Source organism: Mesocricetus auratus, unplaced genomic scaffold (genome assembly GCF_017639785.1).
Source record: "Mesocricetus auratus isolate SY011 unplaced genomic scaffold, BCM_Maur_2.0 Super-Scaffold_6723, whole genome shotgun sequence".
Classification (NCBI taxonomy): Eukaryota; Metazoa; Chordata; class Mammalia; order Rodentia; family Cricetidae; genus Mesocricetus; species Mesocricetus auratus.
The window spans coordinates 419132-434988 of NW_024429183.1; the positions used below are offsets into that span (position 1 = coordinate 419132).

Below are 15857 nucleotides of genomic sequence, written 5' to 3' on the forward strand. Positions count from 1 at the left end.
TCACAGAAGGAGGTTCTCTCTTCTATCTATTATGTGGATTCCAGGGATCGAACCTGGCATAACAGGCTTGGTGGTACATGCCTTTACCAGCAGAGCCATCTCACTGGCCCCCTGAAAAAGATCTAAGACCCTGTTTCTGTTGGGCATGGCAGTACATGCCTTTAATGCCAACACTTGGGTGGCAGACACAGGCAGATCTCTGTGAGGTAAGCAGCCTGGTCTACACATGAGTCACAGGCCAACCAGGGCTACACAGTTAGACCCTGTCCCAACAACAACAAACCTTGTATCTGGAGTTGAATGCTGGATTACTATTAGGTCACTGTAGATGAGATCACAACTTTAAAAGACAAGCAAACAAACAAATGTGGGACTTTTGAGCTGTGTCTTTTAGACTATAGCACAGGCTAGCCATGAACTCACTATGTGGCCTAGACTATCTTTGAACCCTCACTAGTCCTACCTTGACCAAACAAGTGCTAGAACTATAGGCATAAGTCATCTCACCAATCAAACATGAGGACTTTTAATGTTCTACACTGCAGGCACTATTTCCATCCTCTATTGTGGTTAACAGAAATACAAACTAAAGGAAGAAAACAATAAACTTTGTTAAGTATTTGTCTCTTCTAAATAGCAGCAATCTGTACTTCAACTTGGAGCCGAGATTTTATCACTGTTTCCCGAAATCAATACCTTTGGAATTTTGGCTCCTAAGTCCTGATATTGCTTTGGGTTCTTCAGGAAATTCACAAACTCCATAATTTCCAATTTGGCTTCTTCACAGCCAGCCACATCTGCGAATCGCACATCAATGTTGTTTTTTAAGATCTTGGCAGTTGTCTCCCCAACACTGAAGAGGCCTCCTCCTCGCCCACCACGGCCAGTCCCCATCGGACCCCTCTTCATAGCATACAGGAGGATGCTAACCAGGACCAGGGTGGGCACTAGGCTTCGGAGAAGAGAACTGCAAAAATCAAAGAAAACAATGTTATATTCACTTAAGAGAAAGGTCAGGGGGGCTGGAGAGATGGCTCAGCGCTTAAGAGCAATGGCTACTCTTCCAGAAGTCCTGAGTTCAATTCCTATCTATAGTGAGATCTGGTGCCCTCTTCTGTCCTGTAGTCACACCTGCAAACAGAACACTGTATATATAATAAATACATCTTTAAAAAAAAAGATATATAGAGAAAGGTCAGCAGTTCCACTGTTACCCAGAAAAAGAGCAAACCACTCTAAAACTTTCTCTATACAAAAGGGATAGTTTTTAAAATAGCATTACATCTGCCCTGACCCACCCAACAACAGAACAAATAAGTCTGACAGAGTCTGAGCCATATGCTTTCCTCAGAAGACTCTGGTTCAGCAAAGATATCAATACCTAATATGATTACTTTTCCTACAACTTTTTAAAGGCTGCCTGGCATTTTCTTAACAATAAAGAGACATAAGTCAGTGCAATGATGTACACTTGGGAGGCTGGGACAAGAGACTCATTTAAATTCAAGAGTTGAGACTTGGATGGCTAAGAGTGAGGCCATCTCAAAACAAACAAAAAAAAATTTAAAAATAAAAACAGACCAAAATATTCTTTAAGTATTGATAGTGTAAATATTAGCAGATGCCTAGAATATGTTTTTTAAAAATTAGCATACCCCCAAGTAGGTTAAACACCAAATTTTTGTGTTTTTTTTGTTAAGAATCAAATGTCCTACACTAGAGCCTCCCAAGGACTTCCGCATCCCTAGAACTCACCCATCACTCTCAGTAGTATAGACCACCGCAGCCTGGTTGGTGGGCTCAATCCCCAGCTCCCACTGAGCAGACTCAAGGTTCCGCTCAAAGGTGTCAACACTACCAATGTTAAACCACACGAACTTCTGCAGAGACCAAGAGAAAGTTTAGGCTTACCACTGTGTCCCAGAGAGAAATGCTGACACACTCATCCACATCTGTGTTCTCCAAGACAAGCCTCTCTCCCTAGCTCTGACAGATATGGACAAATCCAATCCCTTCCTGAAGCTAGCTCCAAGAGTAACTAGGCAAACAGCAGCTCATTCATTTCTGGCACACAAAACTTCAAGGTTTTAAGTTCTGGACAAAATATAAAATGCTGCAACAATAGTCAAATTCTCCCATTGTCTTTTTATTCTTTCCTTACAAATTTTGGCAAGTAGGATATGCACTGCTCTTGCAGAAGACCAAAGTTGGTTCCCAGCAACCAAGTCAGTAGGTTCATAACTCCAACTCCAAGGGGATCTAATACCTCTGGCCTCAGCAGGCATCTGTGCATATACTCACACAGACATCCATACACATAATTAAAAATAATAAAAATCAAATCTTTAAAAAAAAAAAGTGGCCAGGTAGTGGTGGCATACACCTGTAATCCCAGAACTCAGGAGACAGAAACAGGAGAATATCTATGAGTTCAAGGCCAGCCTAGTCTACTGAGTGAGTTCCAGGACAGCCTCCAAAGCTACAGGGAAACCTGTCTCGAAAAACAAACAAGCAAACAAAAACAACAACAACAAAAAGTGATCTGGTGTGGTGGCACATGCCTTTAATCCCAGAACCTGGGAGACAGGCATGTGAATCTCTGTCAGTTTAAGGCCAGCCTGGTCTACATACAGTTCAAGGATATCCAGAGCTAAAATGAGACTGTCTCAAAAACAAACAACAAAAGGTATCTGAACACTTGGCTTTAAATCGACCCCTCACCTCGGATGTTGTCCCAGGAACAGGAATAACACGCACAAATTGCTTGTTCACAACTTCCAGCCGATCCACCTTGGAAAAAAATAAAACAGTAGTAACAGTCAACGCAGTAAGGATATTCAAGTCAACCATAAGCAGTGTAGTCATGAGCACACCTACATCCTAAAGACAACATACCATCCACAGCCCACTCTAAGTTTTAGTTTCTTGTTCTCTTGGATCGGTAAGCTTGGGATATCAATCTATTTTATTTTAATAAAGAGCTCAAGAAGTCTCTTAAATTTGGAACATCTGAGCCCCATACTAGACTACTTTAAAACCCTAAATAGAATACAAGTCAGTTTTATACTGACAAATGAATAAAATCTGTTAGTATTCAATGTGTATGAATTCGGATGCACGTGCAACCATATGTGGACATGAGAAGACAACTTCTATTTCAGGGGCCAGTCCTCACCTCTAGACTAGTTCCAGACAGTGTCTCTTCATTGCATATTCCAGTCTACCTGGCACACAAGCTTCCAGGGACTCTCCTCTCTCCGTTTCCCATTTCCCCATAGTTGCACAAAGATCACAGATATGCTTGCTATGCATCCAACTTTTATGCGGGTTCTGGGGATTTGAACTAAAATCCTCATGCATGCTTGTGTAGCAAGTGTCTGCACCCACCAACCCGTCTCTCATACACAATACAGTAAAATCTTGAGTTCAGACACGATTCATCCACAGTTCTGTTCTGCACTCAGCCCACCTGTCTCACTCTCCTCAGCACCCATATATGGCAGAGTCATATGCAGGGAAGGGCTGCAGCAGCTCTGTTCCCCACTATTCTTAGGGGAGCTACCAAGAACCTCTTACAAGACAATGTCTCACAAGTCCAGGGCTGGCCAGCAAGGTCCAGGGGTACAGTAAAGGGAAAAAAGTTTTCAATCAGACATGAGACTGAAATTCAAAGATGAATGGATAGAGCCAAATTTTAAAAGACAAGCTAATTTTTTATCTTTTGATAATGCCAGGACATGGTATTAAGGCAGCTTCCACCCAACCAGAGAGCAAGCCTGACACTGTTCTGCTTGAACTGTTCCTGTCCCCACATAGACTGCTCAGCACTCAATCACACAGTAGCCTGTCTCTCAGCCCATCCCAGAGCTCACAGATCCTTCAGTATATTGTAAACCTCCTGCATAGCATTTTCGTTCCCAAGAAGACAATCTATAAATCTCCTCACCAGACCTCTGGCTAGGTAATACTGTACAAAGTGCTTCCAGGTGATCTCTTTTCCAGGATCTCGAAAATAGAAATATAAAAATCCCATAGCCACTCCTGCCCCCAAAACAGCCAGACTCCGGAAATCCTTGTCATCCCAGGGAAACTCCCCCTATGGAAGAAAAGACATGTTTTCTAGTTAAATGACAAATAAAGTTGTTTCACTTTTTGCTTAAAATGTTTTCATATTTTTATTTACATGGATGTGTCCAGGAAAGGTGGTGCCTGTGGCCAGGAGTTTGACTCCATGGAACTAGAGCTACAGGCAGTTTGTAAGTCAAACTCAGATCCTCTGGACAGCATGAAAATGACAATTTCTTTATCAAAATGAAACTCACTATATAGACTAGCTTAGTCTCAATGTAACAGAGCTTCGCCTATCTCTGCCCCTGGAGTATTAGGATTAAAGGCGTATTCCACCATGCCCTGCAGAAGGTTCTCTCTTATCTTGGACTCTAAGTCTTGACACATTTTAAAAAATTTCTTAGACTCTTTGAACTGTCTAGGTCCCTCAGAAATCCACCCTGAAAATCAACACCAACAGTGAAAGCATTAAAGAGGTGGGACCTTTGGGAATGATTAAGTCATATGGGGCCATCTTCATATATGGAATATGTGTGCTAACATTAAAGGTCTTAAGGATGGATTTTGTTCCTTCTTGTCATATAAGGATACAGTATTATTCCTCTATGGAAAAGCAGTATAGATGACACTATGAATGAAGTCTTGAAAACAGAGACCAAAGCCTCTACAAATACTAGACACAACAGCACTCTGACCATATATTTTCTAGCCTTCTCAATTGTGAATAAATATATGCTATTTACAAATTACACAGTCTAAGCTGGGCATGGTGGTGCACATTTGAAATTCCTACACTCAGAGGCAGAGACAGGAGGTTCACCATAAGCCTAGGCTACACAGTGAATTCTAAGCCAGCCAAGGTTACTTAGGAGACCATGTCTCAATAAACCCAAAACAAACAAGAAATAAATCAAACTACCCAGTAATTTTGTCCAAGAGCAGGAACAAAGTAAGAGAAAGACCACTCAAAGACTTAGCTCTGTAGTAACCACACCCTCGAGAGAAGTGACAGCATGTCTGGCTCTGATCTTTAGATACAAACAAACCTTCTGCATCCGTTTCCACCAGGCAAAGTCATCTCGCTTCCCTCCTCTCTTGCCTCCATCTCCTCCAGGCCCAGCGTTCTTTGGTTCTACAGATTCTGAGATTAAAAAAAAAAAATGAAAAGTCTTATATTACAACAAAAAAAGAAAAGAAGTATATATAATTTTCCAGAGAAAGAGAATTCAAATAACAGAAAAAGAGCTAGAGAAGTAGTTCAGTCAGTTATGTGCTTGCTGTGAAACATGAGGATCTGAGTTCAGATCTCCAGCACCCATGTTAAATGCCAGATACAGCTGCCTGCATTCCTGCAGATTCAGAGCTATGGCAGCAGAGACGAGAGGATCCCAGCAAGTTCCAGGTTCAGAAAGAGAACCTGCTTCAAAAAATAAGGTGGAGGGCTGGTGAGATGGTTCATCGGGTAAAGGTATTTGCCAATGCCAAGCATGAGAACCCGAGTTTCATCCCTGAAACACAAGTGATGGAAAGAAAGAACCATGTTGTCCTCTGACCTCCACATGTGCTCAGAGATACATGCACTCACTCGCATGCACACACACATACACAAACACACTCAAATAAATGTAGTTTAAAAAATTAAAAATAAAGTGGCAAGATTGAAGAAGATACTCATTATCAACCTCTAGCCTACAAACACATACACATATATGCACATTGTACATACAAATAGGCATACCAAATAAATAAATAGGAAAAAGAAGAAGCTGGGAGATATTGCTGAAAAGTAGCTTCAGATACATATAAAATCACTTAAATTTTACTTTGTGAGTTTCAAACATAAGCTGTTTGCTTTTATTTTTTTGAGACAGGGCTCTATTATGTAGCCCAGGCTAACTTGGAACTTGCAATCCTCCTGCCTCAGCCTCCTGTGATTACAGATATGTACCACCATACCAGGCAGTCCTAATTTTTAATAGCAATTTGGGGGGGGGGATGCTAAAAATAGCGTGGCTGAAAAAATGAGGGAAGCTGACACAGGCAAATCCCTTCTCAAGAGAATCAAGATGCACATTACCTGCTCTCAAGAACAGCATACCAATATGCAGAAAAACCTGCCATGGGTATATTTTTTCTTCTTGTTTAGTCAGGGTCTTACTATGTAACTCTGGTTGTCTTGAACTCCTTATATAGACTAGGCTGGCCTCAAAACTCACAGAGATCTATCTGCCTCTACCTCCCAAGTGCTGGGATTAAAGGCATGTGCCACTATGCCTGGCCCACGTGTACATTTTTGACCTATGGACTATAACAGGAAGCAGAGTCTCCTGAGACTCCTTTTGCAATATTCATACAAGTTCTAGGTCAGAACAAGTCCTTCTCTACATATTGCCACTCCAACAATATCATACAAGTCCAGAAAAGGCACAGTGACACCAGAAATGGCAACATGAATCAATGAGATAAATATTTATGCAAGTTTTACAGACAAAACATGAGTCTTGAAAAATGGTAGCAAGATATACCACCATACCTCTTGATTAGCTTATATGTGTTTCTTATTATTTAATGTTCATAGGTACCTAAGCCAGTGAAACACAACTGTTAAACCCATCCAAATCACCAAACTGAGATACAACTTAAAAATGACTCATAAGAGGCTAGAGAGATGACTCTGTGGTTAAGAGCACTGGATACACTTACACAGGACCCAGGCTTGATTCCCAGCTCCTCCATGGTGGCTCACAACTATCTGTAACTCCATTACCAGAGTATCTGACACCCTCTTCTGGCCCCTCCAGCATAGGCACACAGTTGTGCACAGGCATACAAGCACAAAAACCACCCAAACACATGAAATAAAATTAAAAACCTAGCTATTTAAAATTAAAATAAAAAAATTAAAAAAAATTAAAAACCTAACTTAAAAAATGTTAAAGCCAGGCAGTAGTGGTGCACACCTTTGATCCCATCACTTGGGAGACAGAGGCAGGGAGATCTCTGACTTGGAGGCCAGTCTGGTCTACAAAGTGAGTTCCAGAACATCCAGGACTACACAGGGAAAAGCTGTCTGGAAAAAAACAAAACAAAATTTAAACAAACAAAAAAAAAAGATCCATCAAGGCTTAGGTCCAATCCAAAGAAGCTAAAAAATTAGTAAGAGATGAAGGCCAAAACAAGAAACAGTGACTTAGGAACAAGGAGGCAGCACTCACAAGCAAAAAAAGAAAAAAAAAAGGGTAAGATCCACTTCAGACAATCATGTTTTCTTCCTGGTTTATCCTTCTCAAGGAGATAAACTCCAACATCAGTCAATACTTTAAAAACACTCAAACATGCCAGTCATGATAACACATAACTTTGACCCCAGCACTTAGGAGGCAGAAGCAGGCAAATCACTATGAGCTTGAGAAGAGCCTGGTCTATATATTAAGCTATAAACCAGCCACATCTATATAGTAAAACCCTGTCTCGAAAAACAAAAAGCAAGCAAACAAACAAAAAAACCTCAAACAAGGGGCTGGAAAAGCCGGGCGTTGGTGGCGCATGCCTTTAATCCCAGCATTCGGGAGGCAGAGGCAGGCGGATCTCTGTGAGTTCGAGGCCAGCCTGGTCTACAGAGTGAGTTCCAGGACAGCCTCCAAAACAATACAGAGAAACCCTGCCTCGAAAAACCAAAAAAAAAAAAAAAAGAGGGGGGGGGCTGGAGAGATGACCCAGCAGTTAAGAAAACTCGCTGCTCTTCCAAAGACAAAGGTTCAATTCCCAACACCCATGTGGCAGCTTGTAACTGTAGTTCCAGTTCCAGGTGATCTGGTGCCCTTTTCCGGCCTCTCTGGGCATCAGGCATGCCCATAGTACACAAATACACATGCAGGTAAAACACTCAAGCATATAAAATAAAATTTTTTTAAAAATCAACTAAAATAATCAAATGTAAAACTTGACAGTCTGACTTATCAAATTGGCCTTTTTACCTTTTTTGGGAGCTACTGAGTTTCCTGGGTCTGTACTTCTTCCATTCTTCTTATTCTTAAAAAATTTCTCAAACCCTTAGGGACAAAATGGAGAGGTTGTAGTATTTTTAAAAAGAAAATACAGAGTTCCAGGACAGTCTCCAAAGCCACAGAGAAACCCTGTCTCAAAAAAACAAACAAACAAACAAAAAAAACATACACATTCAGAAAAGCAGCAATACAGCAAATCTGGCTAAGAAAGTAAGCTAGCTCTCCTTTCTGACTTTCTTCTTACCTGATGATCAAAGCAACATGTAGCCCCAGGTGCAAACACAGACATGAGAGCTAAGGAATATTTCTTCTACTCTCTGGATACAGAAGTCTCCAAATGCTTGTATAAGTATGATCCCTTTCCTTAGAAAAATAAGCACCGGTCCTTGGCTTGCTCTGAAGGGCTCCAAATAGACCACTGTGTTCCAGGTAGCGACTTTACTTGATTTACTTTCCAAACCTGAGGCTGGATCCTCATAATCAACTATGCAGACACAAAAATGAATTCCCACACCTCCCAAAAGATTCATCTAGTAATATCCTCTGAGACAGTTTCACTTTCACCAGTGTCAATGATATACCAAAGTGATAAAGGGAGCATTCCAGCTGTCATGTCCCCTTGTCACCTGCCTAGTCATTGTGGGAGACACCCTGAGCAAGTTACACTAGTCCTATAAACTTTATGCTGCTAACAAAGGTAAGAGAAGTACAGTACCTTTGGGAGGTTTTGAACACAGCCTTGGGGAAAACGAAGTCAGTCTTCCCTGCAGAGCCTGCTGCTGCAAGCACATCCCCTGATGACACTGAAAGGAGAGATGATTAGGCCATTTCTGAAATGCAACACAGCATCTTCTCACAGTGGCCAGGACAGGATGCAAGGGACAGAATTCGGACGGAGACATGGGCTTGTTACTTTATTTACCTACTTAGATATTCAAATAGAATAAATATTAATTAAATTAACTGTAAAAACTCACAAAGAACTTTTTATAGCTGTAACATTCACCGAGGCAGTGGTGGAACGTGTCTTTTATCCCAGCACTCAGGAGGCAGATCCAGGTTATCTATGAGTTTGAGGCCATCCTGGCCTACAAAGTTGAGTTCCAGGACAGTCAGGACTATACAGAGAAACCCTGTCTCGAAAATAACAAAAAAGGAGGTGTGGCTTTGTTGGAAGAGGTGTATCACTGGGGGCAGGGTTTGAGGTTGAAAAAGACTTGTGCTATTCCCAGTGTCTTCTCTGCCTACTGCTTTCAGCTCTAAGAGGTGAACTCTCAGTCGTTCCTACCATCACGCATTTGCTCTGTCATCATGGACTCTAACCCTCTGAAAATACACTTTTCTTTTGTTTAGTTGCCTTGGCCATGTTTTATCACAGCATAGAAACCTAATTAAGACCACAGTTGGTACCAGGAAGTGGGCTACTGCTGTGGCAGAGCTGACTGTGTCGTTGTTTTGTTTGTTTTGTTGTTTTTGAGGAACTTGGAAGACTTTGAACTAGAAAACTGATTGAATGTTTTAAGCAGAGCTTAATGGGCCATCCTAGTAGGAGTCTAAAGACAGAAGCACTGAAAGCCATATGGAGGCCTAGCTCAAGAGGCTTCAGAGGGAAGGAAGGACTTTAACAGCACCTAGGCTAGAGGCAGTCATTTCTGTGATACTTTGGCCAAGAATGTGGCCACCTTCTGCCTTCATCCTAAGAATCTGTCTGAGGCTAAATTAGAAAGTAATGAGAATTTCTTTGGTGCAGGAATTTTCAAGACAGCCTAATACTGACTTTGTCAGATGGTTATTAAAAATCACCCTTATGCAAATCTACAATGAAAGAAAGCAAGTAGGGCAAGAAAGAAATGCAAATGCACAATTTGAAAAGAAAAAGATCACCAGGAAATATAATGTTGGAGTTAAGGCTGAAAGAGATAAGGAGTTCAAGGTGTGTATGTCCTGATCTGCACTGGAATAAAGGGAGGGCAAGACTCCAACCAGCTAAACTTCCAACTTGTAAAAGGATTTCCTGCTCCTAGAAAGGGAAAACACATCAAATCTGCTGAAAATGTGATTGGAGGGGCCAAGGCTCACCCCATGGTAGTAGCTAAACTTGGCAATAGATACATGAAGCATACATGAGTAAAGAGGTTATGGAATCTTCCTCTGCAGTTAGGGAGAGATGCTGAAGTCAGACAATATGTGGTAGGGCAGTGCTTACATGAAGGCCCCAAGAGGGCAAGAAATCCTGAGAGGTCATTTTGTGAAGCTGTGAATGTGAAGCCTGGATTGGGTTAGAGGTACCAAGAGGCTAGGGATCTAGTATCGTGAGATACCTGCCAAGGAAAGCTGCATACAGGGAATGGAGCCAGTCCAAGAGAGAAAATGCCTTGAGAACTAAAACTGTATGTTATGGCCTCAAGGGTTGTGTGTTTGAAGTGAGCCTTGCTGATCTAAAAAAACGATGAAGTTTCATTTAGAAATTTAAGCTAACTATTGAGGACATTCTGGGCAAAATCTGTCTGACTAACTTCCATGCAGTGAGTCCCATAGTCAACCAGGCCCTTTCCTCTCCAAAATACATAAGCATCAGAGACTGTTTAGACTCACTCTCAGACAAGACAAACCATAATAAAGATAGACTGCCTGGAAGAAGCAGAGTAGCCTAGCAACCTGGATGAAGCAGAGGCCATCCAAGCTGCCTAGAAGACTCCAGACAGCTGAGATGCTTGGAAGAGGCTCAAACCAACCAAGTCACTAGAAATGGGACACTTTCCAACCTGTTAAACTACCTGAAACTTGTGCAGTATGCTACAGATTTCCAGCTTTTGTGAGCTGCATCCCATGCCTGGATGGGCTTTGGTGATGCATCTGTCTCTGAGTCATTTCTCTTCCTGTAAGTAACTCCAATAAAATTCACTGGTTCACTTCAGTGCTAACCATACTTTTGTCAGTTCCCTATCCCTATCTGGATTGGGTAGACATCTGTTCACACCTCCTACAAGTACCAAACAACATTATTTCTTTGGTCTGTTGCCAGTGCTCTCTGTCTAGGGTGCAGAGACATTTATTTACCCATAAAAAGTGACACAGTCAACTCAAAGACCATTCCACTTACTTCTTTCACAGAGACACAGGCCCACAGCTGTTCAGTGACTCAGACTGTCTGTGCAATAACAATCTATAACACACACAATAGGACTGATGTTCCACAGGTTAATCGCCACAACACTGATCTGCGACACCAAACATGAAACAAGTCTGCAACTGACAGTGCTAGAAACAAACCTGTGGGCATTTTCCCAACCCGTCTGTGTGGCGGCTTCCTCCAAATCTAAAGATCCTATCCTGGAGGAAGAGGCAAGCTCTTAAAACCCAAGATGCTAAAAAACCTTATGCTCAGGAGACTACAAGGTTCACAAGGCCCATTCCCAACGTTACACAGGCAGTAAGCAACTGCTGGAGAGATGAGACCCTCTTGAATGGCACTGAATGTAGGTTTTGCAGGGAGCTCCAGGAATGCAGTTTGTCCCTGGGTTGTTGTCTATGTGTGCACCTTTTAATGGTGGCGCTGCTTTTGACTGACTCACTCCTGTAAGTAACTCTTCCCCGAAGCCCCCGTGCAATAAACTCCTTGGTTCACAAAGCTAGAGGAATGGAATCATTTCTTGGACCTGTCACGAGTGCCCCATGGGGGGGGGTGTAAATAGACATTTGCTCATCGAAAGTTACACAATACTACTGGCATATTAAGAGGCAACAACAGTACTGGACAGCTAGGGTGGTTACACAGAGAAACCCTGTCTCAGGGGAAAAAAGACAAAAGAGGGAACAACAGAAGCAAAGACAAGTTGAGGAAGAACAGTGATGACTGATAACACAGACTGATCTATTTGAAGATGGAAAATGCGTCTGCATAACTCTCCATGAGGTATAAGGTATGGGATAGGGACCCTCCTTACTGTAGTAGCAGACGCACACTCTATGTAATGGGTGGTAAAATATGGAATAAGGTTGAACGAAGAATGAAGAATCCATGGCAGGAGTCCCATGTGGCCATATTTCTCTGCGTAGTATTAAGAGCTGCACCTCTTTGATGAATGGAGTTTACCTTTTAAATGTGGACCACCACTCCCCAAAAATACCTAAAAGATATATTGCAAACCCTAACGTGCTAGGATCAGCAGTGGGCAGTGTTAGTATTTAGGCATTTGTACGGGCCTGCCTTAGGAGTTCTGACAGGATACGCCCACAGTTGCAGCCACTAAGCGCACCACCGGTGCCTAGTCATTATGTTCCCTATTAAAAGGGCCCTGCCCACCTCCCTTCCCCCTTCCCCTCCCCTTTCCCCTCTCCCAGTCCCGGTCCCTCTCCCTCCTCCTTCTGGTGGAGCCTGAAGCAGGAATCCGGAAGCGGCTGCGCCCGACCCAGCCGCAGGCAGATGACGTCACTACGACGTCCAGTGGAGCCCCCACCACGCCGCCTGAAACCTGTGGAGGACGCTTCCCTGCTCACCTGCTGAGCAATGCCTCGGACCCTCACGCTGCTCCAGACGGCCCCGCCGCTTCCAGCGCAGCCGCCACATCTCCACAACTTGGAAAAAGGCCAGGCCAGGGCCCGACTGCCCGCCGCCCCCACCAGCCGGAGTAACATCCCCCCAACCCTGACCTCGCGCCGCCTAGGCGCGCGCAAGCGCATCAGACAGGTCATAGTGCGCCACGCCCCTGTGTGCGCGCGTGCGCAGCAGGCCACAGCATTGGCTGGGACCCGCTTTTTAGGTGTCAGATTCGCAACCGTACTTCTAAAGATCCTCAACAGGAGTGTCACTTTGCGCTGCCTGATGGCTGATGACCCGTGGCCCGCTACCAACTTGACCTAGGCACTAAGGAACGTTTAGACGTATTTTAAATTTGGCATTGTCAACCACACCAATGTTTTGGGCGGGTCCTCAGAGTCTGCTTCCGTGGGTGTACGGGTTAGAGGTGCACCCCGGTATTTCGCGTCCAAGTTAGACGTGCTTCCAACTCTCGTAAACAACGGAACTGTTTGGTACACATCTTGCCTCATTGTTCCCCATCAGAGACCTTTGTTTAGTTTTGACTGGTTAACTGATTGGTATATACAGCCACGTCAGTTTTGACTTGCCAGCTGAATATAATGGGCTTGCAAGAGTAAAGGCAATGGGTTGTATTTTGTTTGCTTTGTTTTGGGTTTTTTGGAGGGAGATTTTTTTTTTGAGACAGGGTTTCTCTATGTAGCTGGTCTTGAACTCAGAGGTCCGCCTGCCTCTGCCTCCCGAGTTGGTTTCTGGTTTTGGTTTGTTGTTGTTGTTGGTTTGGTTTGGTTTTCCGAGACAGGGTTTCTCTGTATTGTTTTGGAGGCTGTCCTGGAACTTGCTCGGTAGACCAGGCTGGCCTCGAACTCACAGAGATCTGCCTGCCTCTGCCTCCCGAGTGCTGGGATTAAAGGCGTGCGCCACCAAAATGGTTTCTATTTTGACAGTTTCATATAGTCTAAGCTGCCCTCAGACATATTTATGCAGCCAAGGTTACTGTGAACTCCTGATATTCCTGCCTCTACCTCCAGAGAGTGTTAGATAATAGTCATGTGCCTCCATGCCCAGTTTATGCTAGAGATCAAACCCAAGGCTGAATGCATGTATCTCTATACATGCTCTTTTCCAATTCAGCTGCATCCCCAGTGTGAATAGATTTTCTTTGTTTCTTTTTGATGCAGGGTCTCTATATAGCACTGGATGTCCTGGAACTCACTATGTAGACCAAGCTGACCTCAGATTCACAGACATATGCCTGCCTCTTCTTCCTGAATACTGAGATTAAAGGTGTATACTACCACATCAAGCTCTGTGAATAAGACCTTAATATCAATGTTAGTTTCCTTTGATAGCTGAATTAAGGCCATGAAAAGAAATATTTGTTTACATACTTATTTTGTTTTGGGGTTTTGTTTGTTTGTTTTTTGAGATAGGGTTTCTCTGTGTGGCCCTAGCTGTCCTAGAACTCATAGACCAGACTGGCCTTGAATTTAGAGATGCATGTGCCTCTGCCTCCTAAGTGATGGAATTAAAAGTATACCACTACATCTTGCTGGAAAAAAAAGGTTTGTTGTTTTATTATTTTATGTGTATAAATATTTTGTCTACATGTATGTATGTGTATCACATTCATGTCTGATGCCTCCAAAACTCAAAAGAGGGCATCAGATCCCATAGGACTAGAGTTAAATATGGTTATAATCTGCCATGTGGTTGCTAGGAATTGAATCCAAGTCCTCTGCAAAAACAACTAGTGCTCTTAACTGCTAAGCCAATTCTCCAGCCTCTGAAAGTAATGTTCTAGAGTAATATAATGTGAATTTAGAAGGGGAAAATATCTGAAAATCAATAACAAATGATTAACACACACACACACATGCTCATGAGTGCACATGCAGACAATAAAAATAAGGTGAACAAGGCAAAAGGCTAACATTTAGGGAATCGAGAAAATGGGCAAATAGGAAGTTTTGCCTATTGTAAAATAAAAGCATCAAAACAAAATACTCGAAACCTGAAAGGGAGCTGTCCACTCCTAGATGGAGGACATCCCAAGTGTAGTGGTTACAGTCCCTGAACTATAGAGGCACATGCATCTCAACCCAGAGTCTTCTTGGCTGTGCCAATAGAAGGAAAGAAATAACCCCAAGTTCTCAGGCTTTCTCTAGCATAGGGTAGCAGCATACTAGCCGATGAAGATTGAATTGTTTGAATGTGTCCTATTTGGGGGAAATCATAAAGCATTATCCCACTCCATGTCCCTAGCTGAGCACTGACTGTGGATACTCTCTTCTCTACCTTTCAAGATTGGGATTTCCGGGGTACACAACCGTGTGGAGACATACTGAAAGAGAAGCCAGGGCATTAAAAACCACTATTCAAGAACAAAGGTAATGGCCTTGAACTGCAATAATGGCACTTTTCCTACATCTGTCTTATAAAGATTAATGATGCTGGGCAGTGGTGGTGCATGCCTTTAATCCCAGCACTTGGGAGGAAGAGGCAGGAGGATCTCTGTGAGTTTGAGACCAACCTGGTCTGCAAGAGCTAGTTCCAGGATAGCCTCCAAAGCCACAGAGAAACTCGAAAACCAAAAAAAAAAAAAAAAAAATCAATGAATATCCCCAGGAGCTAGAGTATAACTCTTGCTGAATCTGCCATGGTTATACAATTGTCTGGTCTCATACTTAAGTAAATAAGATGATCTAGGACTTCAAGAAACAAAGCTCCTACTATAGAGCATTCCTTGCATGCCAAGTACATGTGAAATTCCTGGAACCTAAACCCCAAGGGTACATGTGTGTGTGAGAGCATCCCCATCTCACCCAAATGAAGACCATGAAAAATTGGGAAATTTCTCTACACATTGTTAGAACAGGTTCAGGCCTTATCTGACACCATTATAAATGTTTCTTCCAATAATCCCCTAAATATTATTTATCCCCAAATGTCATATTCAAGTCCATGAAATAGGGAAGGCAAGATGTTTTCCTAAACCTGTAACTGGCTTGTATGTCAATGAACTCTGCTTCATCATAAACCAGTGTAGATATCCCATATTTAATGAGACTGGGACAATGACATAGTTATGACTGGGTCTCCCTGTTGCCAGCCTGGCTCTATGCAGGATACCACTGGATACCACTCATCCATAGGTGTTAGCCATTCAAATGGGCTTTTATGCCTGGCAAGATTATTATTATATTATTGTTACTTTGGGGGGTTCAAGACAAGGTTTCTCT

General features: G+C 42.8%; 1 protein-coding gene across 2 annotated transcripts in view; it reads right to left on the reverse strand.

Annotated features, from left to right (window-relative positions):
- LOC101844656 (AFG3-like protein 1) overlaps positions 1-12748 on the reverse strand; it is a 29818-nt gene extending 17070 nt beyond the window's left edge. The window contains exons 1-8 of one of the 2 annotated variants that reach the window (XM_040735075.1): positions 12576-12748; positions 8791-8878; positions 8046-8120; positions 5115-5209; positions 3947-4096; positions 2722-2790; positions 1756-1880; positions 697-967 (exon numbers count right to left, since the gene is read on the reverse strand). In XM_040735075.1, coding sequence (XP_040591009.1) covers positions 697-967; positions 1756-1880; positions 2722-2790; positions 3947-4096; positions 5115-5209; positions 8046-8120; positions 8791-8878; positions 12576-12713 — 1011 coding nt within the window. In that variant the 5' untranslated portion in view covers positions 12714-12748. Of the gene's footprint in view, positions 1-696; positions 968-1755; positions 1881-2721; positions 2791-3946; positions 4097-5114; positions 5210-8045; positions 8121-8790; positions 8879-9052; positions 10890-12575 lie in introns of those variants that run through there. The other variant, XM_040735081.1, reaches the window with a different exon arrangement.
- Positions 12749-15857: the final 3109 nt, after the last annotated feature.